Genomic DNA, 15,428 nt, shown 5'->3' with positions numbered 1-15,428 from the left:
ATAATAAAAATTTTAGGTAAAGTAATTTCAATGAAAAGTAGACACACTCATTTTCAACTACTTTAATATCACTCTATTCAGAAAGTCAGGAAGGCAAAGGATGCGGAACAAATGCCCAAATCCATACACTGGATGGGATATTTCTTGCTATACTGTGCTAAGATTTATTTTAAAAAACAAACAAAGAAATTGTTCGTTTTTTAAAAACAGAAACACATTTAAGGTATCCTGTCCCCCAAAATATGTCATTATCTTATAGTAAATGTAAGGAGTAGCCAGCAATGATCCTAAAAAGAGCTGAGTCTGAGAAAGGGTCTAAATCACATTATAATGACCCTAGATTTCTTTCTAAGTACAGTGGGAAGCCATCAAAGGATTTATAACCAGTAAAGAGTGACAAAATGTCATAATTAGATTTACATTGTTTAAAAAAGAAAGAAAGCGAGGCAGCTCTGGAACAAAAAGGTAGAAGAACAAGAATGGAACCACAAAGACCAGCCTCCATTAAAAAATGACAACTTGAAAACAGCAGTGAAGATCAAAAGAAATAGCCCATTCAAGAAACTCAAAACACTGTTCTCCAGCTTTGAACATCTAGTTCTCGTAACTCTTCTTCAACATTGTAGACTAAAGTGAAAGTAATACCAGTTCTTTGAAAACCAGTTTACCCACTAAACCACCTGAAGTCAGTTAACGAATGAGATATAACATATGCACAGAATGATTCACTAAAGCACTATCGAGGGACTAAAAACCACCAAAATAACCATCAAAAAGATACCAGCTGAATACTTGATAATATACCTGAGTACTATGTAGCCATAAAATATGATGAGGAAGATCTTTAAGAACCAAAGATTCCTAGGTTTAAGATTAAATTCCTCATTTAATGAGGAAAACAAGGGGCAAAATATGTTTGGGGTTTTTTTTTTTTTTTCGTCTTTGCCTTTTTTTTAGCACCGCACCCCAGCATATGAAGTTCCCAGGCTAGGGGCCCAGTCAGAGCTGTAGCTGCCAGTCTATACCATAGCCACAGCAACATAAGATCTAGGTGGCATCTGAGACCTACACCACAGCCCACGGCAACGCTGGATCCTTAACCCACTGAGAGAGGCCAGGGATTGAACCCACGTCCTCATGGATACTGGTCTGGTTCATTACCACTGAGTCGCAATGGGAACTCCCCAAAATATATGTTCTATGTAAGAAGGTGGAAGGGGATGGATAAGAGAGCATATTTTAGTATTTATTTTTCAAGAAATACAGGAAGGATAAACCAGAAATTAATGAAAATGATTATCAATAGGGGTAAGCAGGAGGAGAGATGGGAACGAATTACCTCACTACTCCTTTTGATACAGTTGTGATTTTAAACCATGCAAATGTTTTATGTACTCGTAAAGTCAAATCAATAAAAAAGCAAACACTGATATTCAACACAAATAGAAACTGTATGTTAAGTCCAAGATATAACTGCACAAAAAGAAAATAATTCAAGTAACTTTTTTGGTCTTTTTAGGGCCGCACCCGTGGCATATGGAAGTTCCCAGGCTAGAGGTTGAATCCCAGCCGTAGCAGCCAGCCTACGCCATAGCCACAGCCACGACAGATTCAAGCCGAGTCTGCCACCTACACCACAGCTCATGGCAAAGTCAGGTCCCTGAGCCACTGACTGAGGCCAGGGATTGAACCTGCATCTTCATGGACACTAGTCAGATTCATTTCTGCTGAGCCACGATGGGAACTCCCTCAAGTAACTTTTGAGATTAGTACCTAAATACATACCCCAAAGGGGTTAATTCTGTAAGCAGAAACAGAACTTCAAAGAAATCTTGACCTTTACTTCATAGGTTTGCTGTTGGCAATGGTATTAACGTAGTAATTCGGAAACTATTTTATGTATATTGTGGAATAGAGCAAATGAATAAATACAGATGTTGAGAACAAGGTTTCACTACAGGAAAAGAAAGATTCAAACACAGATGGGGGAGTAGAGTTCCCTGGTGGCTATGACTCAGTTTGATCCCTGGCCCAGGGAACTTCCATATGCCACAGGTGTGGCCAAAATGGATGGAGAGAGCGAGAGAGAGATCGATCGATCGATGGATCGGGGGAAGCTGAAGGAGAATTCTGTGGTAATGGATCTGAATGGAAAGTTCAGAATCCACTGAACTAAAGTTTAGTTTTTTAGTTTGTTTCTGAGCAGTTCTATCTGCAAGGACTGATATTTCATGACTTCTATTCTTTGAGATCTTGCAAAGAATAAAGAGAAAATTATTTATTTTAAGAAAGGATAAAATTCATTGTATCCTGCAATTATTATATGAGCACAGTGAAACTTTTTATAAGCCTAAAACACATTATAGGATCCCAGTGATTATATTTTTCCTACATCATGTCATCACCCTAATAATTATTTCATAATTATTCATCAATTTTTCCTAACTATGCTTAAAGAAAAAGAACTATGTAACAAGCAATGGAGGAACCATGGCATCACCTAAAGAGTGATGTAATCAACAGTAAAAAATCCCAAAGTACTGCATCATCTTTCAAAAGTGTAAAAGACTGAAGACAGCATCTTTATAGTCTATTTTTAGCTTTTGAACACAACTGACAAGTCAGAAATTTTCACTTTCTGTCCATAATAGTAAGAAAAATGACAGAGGAAGACATTTCACAATTATTAAACATATTAGGATATGAATTTTATTTTATTTTATTATTGTCTTTTTGTCTTTTCTGGGGCTGCTTCCACAGCATATGGAGGTTCCCAGGCTAGGGGTCTAATGGGAGCTGTAGCCGCCAGCCTACACCACAGCCACAGCAACGCAGGATCTGAGCTGAGTCGGCGACCTACACCACAGCTCACGGCAATGGCAGATCCTTAACCCACTGAGCAGGCCAGGGAATCAAACCCGCAACCTCGTGGTTCTTAGTCGGATTCGTTAACCACTGAGCCACGACGGGAACTCCTAGGATACAAATTTTAAAGGACAGCAGCTCTCTTCACCAGCACTGTCCAGCAGAATTTTCTTTGATGATGGAAATCTTCAAAATCAACATGGTTTAAATTCAACAGCCAATAGCCATATGAGGCTATTAAGCACTTGATATGTGGCTATTATGACCTAGAAACTTAAATTTAATTGAATTAATTTGAATTTTAAATTTAATGGCCACCATACTGGACAGCACAACTAGACACAAATGATGGCGAAAATATTAATGTAAATTAAATCCTACTGTCACTGTGTGCAGATGAAATGATACTATATACAGAAAACCCTAAGGACTCCACACACAAACTACTCAAACTGATCAACAAACTCAGCAAAGTAGCAGGATACAAGATTAACATCCAGAAATCAGAGGCATTTCTGTATACTGACAATGAAATATTAAAAAAGGAACGTAAAAATTCCTTTTAAAATCGCACTCAAAAAATTTAAAAAAAAATTAAATTAGGTATAAACCTGACCAAGAATGTGAAAGATTTGTATGCTGAGAACTATAAAACATTAATCAAGGAAATTAAAGAGGATTCAAAGAAATGCAAAGTATTCCATGCTCCTGAAATGGAAGAATTAATAGCATTAAAATGGCCGTATTACCCAAAGCAATCTACAGATTCAATGCAAACCCTATCAAATTATCCATGACATTTCTCACAAAACTACAACAAACAATCCAAAAATTTATATGGAACCATAAAAGACCTAGAATTTCCCAAGCAATCTGAAGAAAACAAAAACCAATCAGGAGGCATACCTCTCCCAGACTTTAGACACTATTACAAAGCTGCAATAATCAAGACAGTGTGATACTGGAGCAAAAACAGATGTACAGACCAGTGGAAAAGAATAGAGAACCCAGAAATAAACCCAAATACCTATGGTAAATTAATCTTCAACAAAGGAGGCAAGAATAGAAAATAGAAAAAAGAGTCCCTTCAGCAAGTGGTGCTGGGAAAACTGGACATCTGCAAAAATGTAAATCAATGAAACTACAACACACCCTCACACTATGCAGAAAATAGCTTAAAGACTTAAACATAAGACACCTTAAAACTCCTAGAAGAGAACATACGCAGATCATTTTCTGACATCAATCATACAAATGTTTTCTTAGGTCTGTCTCCCAAGGCATCAGAAATGAAAACAAAAATAAGCCAATGGGACCTAATCAAACTGACAAACTTGCGCACAGCAAAGGAAACCATTAAAAAAAACCAAAAAGGCAACCTACGGAATGGGGGAAAATTGTTTCAATCAATGCAACTGATGAGAGCTTAATCTCTAAAATATACAAGCAACCTATACAACTCAACAGCCAAAAACCAAACAACCCAATTGAAAAATGGGCAGAAGACCAAACAGACATTTCTACAAAGAAGATATACAGATGGCCAACAGGCACATGAAAAAATGCTCAACATCACTAATTGTTAGAGAAATGCAAATCAAAACCACTATGAGGTAACAAGTCAACAAATAACAAATGCTGGAGAGGGTGTGGAGAAAAGGGTACCCTCCTTCAGTTGGTAGGAATGTAACTTGGTACAACCACTATGGAAAACAGTATGGAGGTAACTCAGAAAACTAAACTTAGGACTACCATATGATCCAGCAATCCCACTCCTAGACACCTATCTGGACAGAACGTCCATTGAAAAAGACACATGCACCTGTATGTTCACTGCAGCACTATTCACAATAGCCAAGGCATGGAAACAACTTAAACGTCCATGGATAGATGAATGGATTAAGAAGATGTGGTACATATACGCAATGGAATACTACTGAGCCATAAAACAGAACAAAACAATGCCATTTGCAGTAAGACACATGGAATTTAAAACTCTGACACTAAGTCAGTCAGAATGAGAAAGGCAAATACCACATGATACACTTACATCTGGAATCTAATATATGCCACAAATGAACCTATCTACAGAAAAGAAACTCAAGGATGTGGAGACAACTTGTGGTTGCCAAGGGGGAGGGAGTGGGATGGACTGGGAGTCTGGGGTTAATAGATGCAAACTACTGCATTTGGAGTGGATTAAGTAATGAGATCCTGCTGTATAGCACAGGGAACTATATCTAATCACTTGTGATGGAACATGATGGAGGATAATGTGAGAAAAAGAATGTATATATATGTGGAGTTCCCGCCGTGGCACAGTAAAAACGAATCAGACTAGGAACCATGATGTTGTGGGTTCGATCTCTGGCTTCGCTCAGTGGGTTAAGGATCTGGCATTGCAGTGAGCTGTGGTGTAGGCTGCAGCTGTAGCTCCCATTCAACCCCTAGCCTGGGAACTCCATATGCTGCATGTGCAGCTCTAAAAAGACAAAGAAAAAAGAATGTGTGTGTGTATACATACATATATATATGTGTATAACTGGGTGACTTGGCTATACAGCAAAAACTGACAGAACACTATATATCAACCATAATTAAAAATTTTTAATAAAAATAAATTAATTATATCTAAGATTTTAAGTCTTCAGATGACAATATCCTAGATGAATTTTTTGAAATTCAACAATCATGAGAAATATACCAAATTAACTTAAAGTGGATCAATGATCTAAATACAAGAGTTAAAACCATAAAACTCTCAGAGAAAACGTGTAAATTTTCCTGAACTTGGAACTGGCAGTGGGTTCCTAGATATGATACCAAAGAGGGAACAACAAAGAAAAAATAGATAAACTGGACTTCATCAAAATTAAAAACTCTGTACATCAAAGGACACTATCATCAAAGTGAAGAGATAACCACAAAACGGGAGAAAACATCTCTAAATCATACATCTGGTAGGAGTGTAATACCTAGAATATAAACTACAACTCAGTAACAAAAAGACCATCCAAGAGATCGTGGCACAGTGGAAATGAATCCGACTAGGAACCATGAGGTTGCAGGTTCGATCCCTGGTCTTGGTCAGTGGGTTAAGGATCCGGCGTTGCCGTGAGCTGTGTTGTAGGTCGCAGATGTGCCCAAGATCTGGCGTTGCTGTGGCTGTGGCATAGGCCGGCGGCTACAGCTCCAATTAGACCCCTAGCCTGGGAACCCCCCATATGCCACAGCTGCGGCCCTTAAAAAAAAAAAAAAAAAAGACGAAAGACTTGAATAGACATTTCTTCAAAGATACAAAAATAGTCAATAAACACATGAAAAGATGCTCAACATCCTTAGTCATTAGAGAAATGCATATCAAAATCACCAAGATCAATCAATGATCTTAACACCTATTTATTAAGATAGTTCTCATCAAAAAAAAAAAAAAAAAAAAAAAGGAAAGTGTTGGCAAGGATGTATAGAAATTGGAGACCTCATTCATTGCTGGTGGGAATGAAAATTGTGCAAACACTGTGGAAAAAAAAGCTTGGCAGTTCCTCAAAAAGTTAAACATAAAATTTCTATATGACTCAGCCACTCCACTCCCAGGTATATATTCCAAAGAATTGAAAACCAGGACTATGGCAGATACTTGCACACCAATGTTCATATCTGCATCATTCACAAGAGTAAAAAGGTAGAAACAATCCAGGTGCTCATCAACAGTTGAATGGATACACAAAATGTGGTATATGCATACAACGGAATATTAATCAGCCACAAAAAAGGAATAAAACGGTAATACACGCCACAACACAGATGAACCTTGAAAACATTAAGCCAGTCACAAAACAACAAATACTGTATGATTCTACTTCTGTGACATACCCAGAATTGGCAAATTCAAATAGGAAGAAAGAAGATTAGAGATCACCAGGGGCTCAAAGGAAGAGGGGGAGAGTTAATGCTTAATGGTTACAAACTTCCTGTTAGGAGTGATGAGAAAGTTTTGGAAACAGGGGTGATGGTGCATCCCTGTGAATGTAATTAATGCCACTGAATTGTACACTTGAAACTGGTTAAAATGACAATTCTTATTTTATCATCATAAATAAGACTGCTGGAATAAAAGCTCTCTAAATTCTACATATTTTTCCACTCCTACAAAGTTTTTAGGCTTCTTGAGGTCAGAAATCAGGGAACCCTGAGAGCCTTGGAGATGAGTTTTGAAAGCAGGAATTTTGTAGATGGTTTATCTTTGTATCTCCCGAAGTCCTCAAACAGACAGCCAACTGGGAAAAGAACTACACATATTTAAATGTAGCAGATGTTGAATAAAGAGTGACCAACTTGAAGGAGGGGAAAAAAAGGATCAATGAATGAACAATAAATACACTTCTAAGGACAAAAGAAAATAGGGTATTCCTACCCACTTAGTTATTCAACAAGAAATTCATCATGTAACAGCCTGCAGCAAAAACCTGGACAATTCATTTTTTTCTCTTTTTATTTTATTTTTTAATTTTGCTTTTTAAGGCCTCACCCGAGACACATGGAGGTTTCCAGGCTAGGGGTAGTATCAGAGTTATGGCTGCTGGCCTGCACCACAGCCACAGCAACATCAGATCCAAGCTGCATCTTTGACCTACACCACAGTTCCTCCGCAACGCCGGATCCTTAACCCACTGAGCGAGGCCAGGGATCACACCCACAACCTCATGGTTCCTAGTCGGATTCATTTCCGCTGCACCACGACATGAACTTCTGGGCAATTCCTTTTTCCTAAAAGACATGTGGTGGAATTCTTAAATCTCTAAGGCAAGAAAACTACAAGGTCAGCCTGGAACACCTTTCGCCAGAAAAAAAGAAGGTAATAATCAAAGAATCATGAGGTAAGCCAAAAGGATCCAGGAGTCAGCTTGAAGGGGCTCCCAAATGACCATATTTTGGACAATTAGAGCATCAAAAGGAATAATGAAATTATAACATACTGAATTAAAAAAAGAAATAAACAGCGTTTAAGAGGAAGGAAAGGGCTCTTCTTTACAGAAAAATGCCAGCTATAAATGTAGATGGTTAGAAAACCACTAATTTGCAAACACCAAGATAATACTGATCCAGGCAAGTGTCATCCATGGTAAAGGGTTGTCAGGGAACAGGGTATTTACGTCTTCAAGTATTATCACCTTTTAAAGTACTTATTCCTTACATAGGGGAATAGGTACCTAAGGTAGAGAGATCTGATAGGTATCATCTTAAGTAATTAGCAAAAGCAATAATAGAATAAAGTAACATTACATGTCTTCTGCTGTGGTGCAACATGCAACAGGAAGCTGTCTTCACTAGGTAGTATTCCTGCCAAAAATGTTTATTTAATTCTGTTTCTTCATGATTAAATCCATCAGACATCTCCAAATTTGGGGGCATTCTGTAAGTAAACTGTTAAAAAGTCTTCAAAAATACCAATTTCATAAAGACAAAAGAAGACGGGGGATTATTTCAGATGATCGGACATTGAAGAGATAAAATGATGGGAATTCTCATCATGGCTCAGTGGATTAAGAACCAGACATAGTGTCCATGAGGATGCAAGTTCGATCCCTGGCCTCGCTCAGTAGGTTAAGGATCCGGCATTGCTGCAGGCTGCAGCATGGCTTGGATCTGGTGTTGCAGTGATGTGGCACAGGCCTGCAACTGCAGCTCCAATTCAATCCCTAACCCGGAATTTGCATGTGCCACAGCTGCAGGCCGTAAAAAGAAAAATAAATAAATAGCTAAGATGCCAAATGCAGTCTTTGATTGGACCCTGAATTGAAAAAATATTGTAAAGGACACGTTTAGAAAAACTAAGGAAATTTCAATATGCTAAATGGTATCATGGTGTGTCAATGTTCATCTCTTGGGTGAGAAAAAAGATAATTATGTAGGAGCATGACCTTGTTCTAAAATGACATGTGCTTAAGTATTAGGGACGTGATTATGTCTGCAATTTACTTTCCTTCTTTTAGGGCTGCACGGTGGCATAAGGAAATTCCCAGGCTAGGGGCTGATTCCGAGCTACAGCTGCTGGCCACAGCCACGGCCACACTGGACCACAGCTTTGACCTACACCAAAGTTCATAGCAACACCAGATACTTAACCCACCAAGCAAGGCCAGGGATCAAACCTGCATCCTCATGGTTACTAGTCAGGTTTGTTACCGCTGAGCCACAACGGGAACTCCTGAAATTTACTTTCAAATGGTTCTATGAGGGGAAAAATGTAGAAAGAAAAAGGAAAGGCAAATGAGGCAAAATAGTATTGATGACTCAAACTTTTTGTTATTTTTACAACTGTTCAAAATAGACAGCTGCAGCTTTAAAAAAAAAAAAATGAACGCCTTAGGACAGACTAAAAAGATCTAGCAAATCTGGAGAAGGCAAGAATGATAACTAACACTAAAAGATTTTTAAACCCAAACTGAAAACATGAGAACAAAAATCAAACAGTTATAGCACAGACTCCATTCACCTCCTTCCCCACCAATATTTTGGAACAATTCTTGTCTTACACACCAATCTGGAAAGACCTAACACAACGAAAATGGGTCTCCCCCCTCGCCTTCAAATACTGTATTAAAATGTTTACTAGTAACTTCCAAAAGACAAACCAAAGTTGTTTTTTCTCATGGCACATAACTGTCACGATTATAAGTGCTAACAGTATCAACCAAAACAAACTGTACTAAAATAAAATAAAATTCACAAGTTATGAGTTCTGAAAACTCACTTATTTACAGAATGTGTCTCTGGCTATAAGCAAACTTATTCTTACAATTCTAACTTTCATAAAAATGAACAAAAGAACGTCTACATTAGAAAGAGCAAATAAAATACACTCTCTTCAATAAATTACCTACAATTACTCAATTTAGTAAAAGCATTTTACTTTCCCAAAAAATGCAAAGAGCCAATACATATTTGAAAAGGTTATCAACCTCATTCATTAGTCATTACTAAAATGACTAGCAAATATGAAAAGGACAGACAGTACCAAGTGGTGATGAGGACGTAGAATGGTTGGAACTCTCACCAACTGCTGATAGGAACGTAAACTGGTAAAACCACTTTGGAAAACAAGCATTATAAACAGAACTGAACACAAAAATACTCCCTACGAAAGCGCCTGGTAAAAACTAGAAACAACCCAAACTGTTCACCTGAAAAGTTAACATAGGTAATAAAGACTCTAACATCAAATCTGTAAACCGTCTGTCACAATGCCTGGCACACAAAGACTTTATTCTATATAATGCAGTACCACAATCCCATCATCCCTTGCTTCATGCATGATAAATGAACTCGTCATTTATGATGAGAATGAGGCTCAAAACACATTCAAATGGCTTCTCGTCTCACAAAAATCAAAACCGAAATTCTTACAACGAGCTCCTTACCTATCAAAAACCACCTGACATTTTATACTTGTCTAGCCCATGTCTTTACCACTGGAATGTGACCCTTATAAAAACAAGGACTTTATTTTGCTCACTACTACATCCTCAGCAGAGGATGGCACTAAGCAGGTACAAGCCTGGTGGGTAGCAGGTACTCAATAAATACCTGTTGAAAAAGGGCTTGAAGAGAACAACAGCTGCTGTATAGAGTACATGGCTGACAGTGCCTTAAACTATGTGCAGTTTATAGTAAGAAACATTCAAACCAAAGTTAAATTAGCTGTACTGCTTTATGAAAATTTTGAAATATTTACTCAATGCATTTAATTTCACAGGTTCTATATCAAGAAAATGTTATTCCAAAATTCCAAATTACATAAGCCATTCAGTAATCATTATCATAAACTAAATAAAAATATTATCCTCAACAGTTTTCTCAAGTTACCATCATCCTGCAAATAAACCTAGGAAAACAGTACTACAGACCACTTTTTTCCACAATACTATATAGCAGAATCCCAACAGTTCTGCTAATAAAAGATAATAATAGTACCTGGAGGTATAAAAAAAATCACCTTAGCCAAGAAACCAAAATTGTAATATAATGCAATTCTAAACCAAAGATAACAAGATCTTTGTATGAGGAAGCCTGCCTAGAACAGCCCAAGACACTCCACTACAGTCCTGGATCGTAACTTTTACAGCACAGATCAGTCTAGAGAGGCTCCTAGACTAGATTTTTCCACCAAATATTTGACTGCTATTGGTAAAGATAGATTCAGTTTTAAAAAAGTCAGGGGGGGTATCTCAAATTCCCCCTTGTCCCATATCTTTTGATAGAGAATTAACAATAAAAACTCTAAGGGAAAAAAGAAAAGGAGACAGACCATCTAGGGGAATAGATATTTGAATAAATTGTATCTACCCATTCTGGAATAAGACATAAACCTGCCTAATTTGGTATTCAAACCAGCCAAGAGCCATTTGTCAGGGCCAGAAAGTATTTAGCAATTAAAGACATCATATCCCAGTTTTCGTTAATTAATTTTTATCAATAGCCTTTGTTAAAAAAAAAAAAAATCCCACGCAATTTCACTCACTTTTAGGTAAAATAAACAAAACTGGGTGCTTTGAAAACATTCAGTGATTCATTTCCCTACATAAAGTGTGTGAATATTTATACACATATAAACATAACTAACTACACTGAACATATATTCTACAAATTTTAATGACAGCATAAAAGCTCCTCATATGTATCATGGTTTATTTAACCAATCCCCTAGTGTTGATTTTTCAGTTTTTTCATTACTATAAATGAATCTGCAGGGAACTTTTCTGTGCATGGCTTTTGGCTAGATAAAAAAAGAAATAAAAGTTTTAACTAAAAAATATTTTTTGAAACTGTCACCATTGATGCCATAAATGAGAACAATATTCAAATATTAATCCTGTCCATTTACTACAGATGATGTCACTTATTGAGTTCATGGATAATTCATGCCCCTCCTTTGTCTTTTTCCTTAGGTTATTAAGTTTCTTCCTTGTTACTCAGTGCTCCAAAGGCTAACCGAGGTAAAAAAAAAAAGTATTATATACCCTAGACAAATTAAAAAGCAAAACAGAGAGTTCCCATTGTGGCTCAGTGGTTAACGAATCCCACTAGGAACCACAAGGTTGCAGGTTCGATCCCTGGCCTCCCTCAGTGGGTTAGGGATCTGGCATTGCTGTGAGCTGTAGTGTAGGTCGCAGACGCAGCTCGGATCCTGTTGCTGGGTCTCTGGAGTAGGCCAAAGGCTGCAGCTCCGACTGGACCCCTAGCCTGGGAACCTCCATGTGCTGCAGGTGCGGCCCTAGATAAGGCAAAAAGACAAAAAAAAAAATAAAAATTAAAATAAAATAAAAAGCAAAACACCGATGAGCAACATTTAAACCACATTACCTAGCAGCCCTGCTTAACCAAGATTCCCAGAGAAAACAAGGTCCTGAACTTTAGGGACCCACTGCATATAAAGACTTCATCCCTCTCTTCTGCATCTAGAGTCGACTAACTAGGTACTATCCTAGCGAAAAATGAAAAAAGGCATTCAAATCATTTTCTTCAAGTTTCAATTCTCCCACAGAACCCCAGTAGGGAAAGGCAAGTCCTAAAACACGTTTAATTCAACTCATATAGAGGAAAACCAACTGCTACACAAATATGTAAAACCACAATGACATTTTTTTCCTCTTTCCTTCCAAGAATGTCAGGACACTTCCATTTTACTACGCTGTACTCCTATAGCTGCTGGGTTGGTTTTAAAGCCCAAAGTCCCTCACAAAAAATTTTTAACTATTTAAGGGTCAAGTTTTCCTATACTGAACTGTAATTAAAGGATAGCTATCTGGCCAGTCTATTTTGTGGCCTTATGGGTCTCTCCTGTCCTCTGAAGCAGATCTGTTAAAATACAGTCTATTTACTGAGGGGCCTTATCACGAACTGGGAATGAGTTTTCATACCCATGACAGACATGCACATTTTATGTGCCAAAATAACATGAACAAAGTGCAGAAAAGTAATATGGTAACATACTCAATGTCTCCTGAAAATTGCTATTCGGGTTCCCATAGGACTGTAACTGAGAAGGCAAGTTTTCAAATGCAACTGGATACCATACCAGAAAGCTGTTCAGAGCACCCCAAAAGGTGTCCTTTGTATTTCAGCCACACTATCATCAGAAGAAACCTAAGTACTTCTCTTTCTAACATGCCAAATGGGAGAAAACATATCAAGTCAGCAGTATGCAAACATACTATGAGGGAAGAGAGAGTTAATTCCTGTACAAAAAAAAAAAAAAAAAAGGCAATAGAAACACCATCTTCTGAGGGTCTGTTTCACATTTCTAAAAGAACAACACAGTTTTTGCCAAAAATGAACAAATTGGTTTCAGGAAGGGCTGTCTTTTCATCTTTCTTTATTCTTCACTTCAAAAAAGAAAAAAAAAAATATTGCCGTACAATTTAAACACCCTCAACTTGAATTTTTAAACCTCTCATTTGAAAAAAGCCAAGTCTAAAACCCAACTCTTAAGGCTCTCAGAAAGGGAAATCCAACGCACAAAATAATTCAGAACAACCAGAGCAAAGTCGGAAAGGTTCCCACAATTTATCCCAACAGGTGGTTTCCATGCAAACCAGGATTTTTGAGGTTCTATGACAAAGCCCCTCATCTAGCTGACCTGCTTATATTGTACACCTATGTAAGTAGCCATTTTTATACAGAAATACTCAAGAGAAAAAGCTAGGGATTCCCAGTGTTTATAATTTTCAAACAAATCCTAACCTTTATATCCAGGATACTCTCAATATGGCATAAGACATTTTAAGTAAATTAAACGTTGCCTTTCAAAGCAAGAATTTCAATTTCAGGAGACAGTGAGAAACTTGAAACGATACAGAATCCAAGGCGGGGGGAATCTCAAATTAAGCAGTAATACTGTATTTCTTAAATGTGTATACTTGTTCATATACAATCCCATTAGGAAATACAAAACGTTCTTCCCCCTTTACTGGTATTAAAACTCACTTATATAATTGAAGTTATAAATTAATAAAAGAGCATTCTATTTTGACAAATACTAAACCAAAGCTGGAACTGCATATAAAGTGTATCACTACAAACTTTATAAAACTTCTAGGTGCAATCAGACAAAGAGCAACAAACAGTATATACATCTTAGCAACCATGAGATAACAAGCTAAAAAAATAAGATGACACTTCGATTCACAGCGTGCCCTTAACCAAGAAAATTCCCACATACTGTTATATGCATTAAGATTAAAAACTCCCGTTCGTACACAAATTAAACAGATTAACGCAGCATCCCTCTTCCCCATCCTCCCCTCCCCTCGAAGGTCAAAGGGCGCCAGACAAAAGACAACAAAAGCACGTGATAAAAGTTTCTCCCTACGCGCTCTCCAGGCCTAGAGGCTGCGCGCCTCGCCCGTTCGGGGTCCGGAGTGAGCTGGGCCCAGACCAAAGGGCTGAGACCCACTGAAGTAAGGAGGGGGTCTGCCGGGACCTGCAGGGAGCAGCTCCCAGCCCCGGGGAAGGGGCGCAGGGCGCTGAGGATGTGCCGGGGCGCGGGCGCCTCCCGAGACCACTGGCGGAAGCGCGGGGCCAGAAGCGAGGCCTGTTACCTTTTCTTGCTCCTCGCGGAGTCGCGCCACCTCCGGGGCGCGCAGCGGCGCCGCGGCCGAGGCCGAGGCCGAGATGTGGGGCTCGGGGTCGGGCGAGGCCTCCATGGCGGAGGCGCCGGGGCCTCAGCGGGGCGAACGAGTCCTAAACAAGTGTTTATGGAGGCGGCGTGGCCGGCGGCTGCCCAGCGCCCGCGTGCTCGCCCTCATGCACTGCGCACCCCGCGCTGAGGAGGCCGCGCCCGCCTTCTCCGCTACCGCGGCGGCCGCTGCTCCCGTCCGGGCTGCCCGCGGCCGCATCTCACACGCGCATGCCGCCCGCCACCGCCGCCACCGCGGGCTCGGAGCAGCAGGCCGGCCGTTGAAGGGGAGAAGCGCCGATCCGGTGCGCCTGGGCCGAGCCAGGCGTCCTGTGGCTGCCGCGCCTCCTCCCCGCCTCCTCCGCAGGCCCCGCCCCTCGCCCCGCCCCGCGCGGCACGCAGGATGCGCGCTTCCTCCTCCCCTCGTCCCGCCCCAGGTGAATCACGTGGTGTAGGAGCGGAGCGAGGCGGCTGGCTTAACTAAAGATTATTCTGCTTGTAGCCCTCTGGAAGCCTTCATTCTAGCGAAGACGGATGCTCAGTTCAAGGAGGTGAGCCCTGTCTTGGCCTTGTGCACCCCCTTCATCCCCCCAGGTGTTTAGCGCTGCATCTGGCGGTAAGAGCTTAATTGATGCACTAATACTGCTTCATAAGCACATTTAATTTTTGGCAAATTCAACCCTTTCTTGTGCCCGTCTAATGAATTAAAATAAGCAATTAAATTTTGCATGTATGTTAATTACTGCACATATAAGTTTTCCTCATATAAAGCTATTGTGCTTAAATTAATATATTGCCATGTGTGGTCTGTTTAAGAGGCTTTTCGAGAATAACTTTGCCCAGGGTAGTCCCCGTCACTGGCTCAGCTTAACGAACCCGACTCATA

General features: G+C 39.5%; 1 protein-coding gene across 3 annotated transcripts in view; it reads right to left on the bottom strand.

Annotated features, from left to right (window-relative positions):
• URI1 (URI1 prefoldin like chaperone) overlaps nucleotides 1-14,912 on the bottom strand; it is a 67,211-nt gene extending 52,299 nt beyond the window's left edge. For all 3 annotated transcript variants that reach the window (XM_003355831.5, XM_084958810.1, XM_084958812.1), the window contains exon 1: nucleotides 14,466-14,912. In XM_003355831.5, the coding sequence (XP_003355879.2) occupies nucleotides 14,466-14,570 (105 nt within the window). In that variant the 5' untranslated portion in view covers nucleotides 14,571-14,912. The remainder of the gene's footprint in view (nucleotides 1-14,465) is intronic.
• Between the last annotated feature and the right edge of the window lie 516 nt (nucleotides 14,913-15,428).

This window comes from Sus scrofa, chromosome 6 (assembly GCF_054392235.1).
Source record: "Sus scrofa isolate SSC_HxYL_T2T_F1_AM1 chromosome 6, Sscrofa_HxYL_maternal_Yorkshire_Landrace_v2.0, whole genome shotgun sequence".
Lineage (NCBI taxonomy): Eukaryota > Metazoa > Chordata > Mammalia > Artiodactyla > Suidae > Sus > Sus scrofa.
This window is presented reverse-complemented; position numbering and strand designations above follow the sequence as displayed.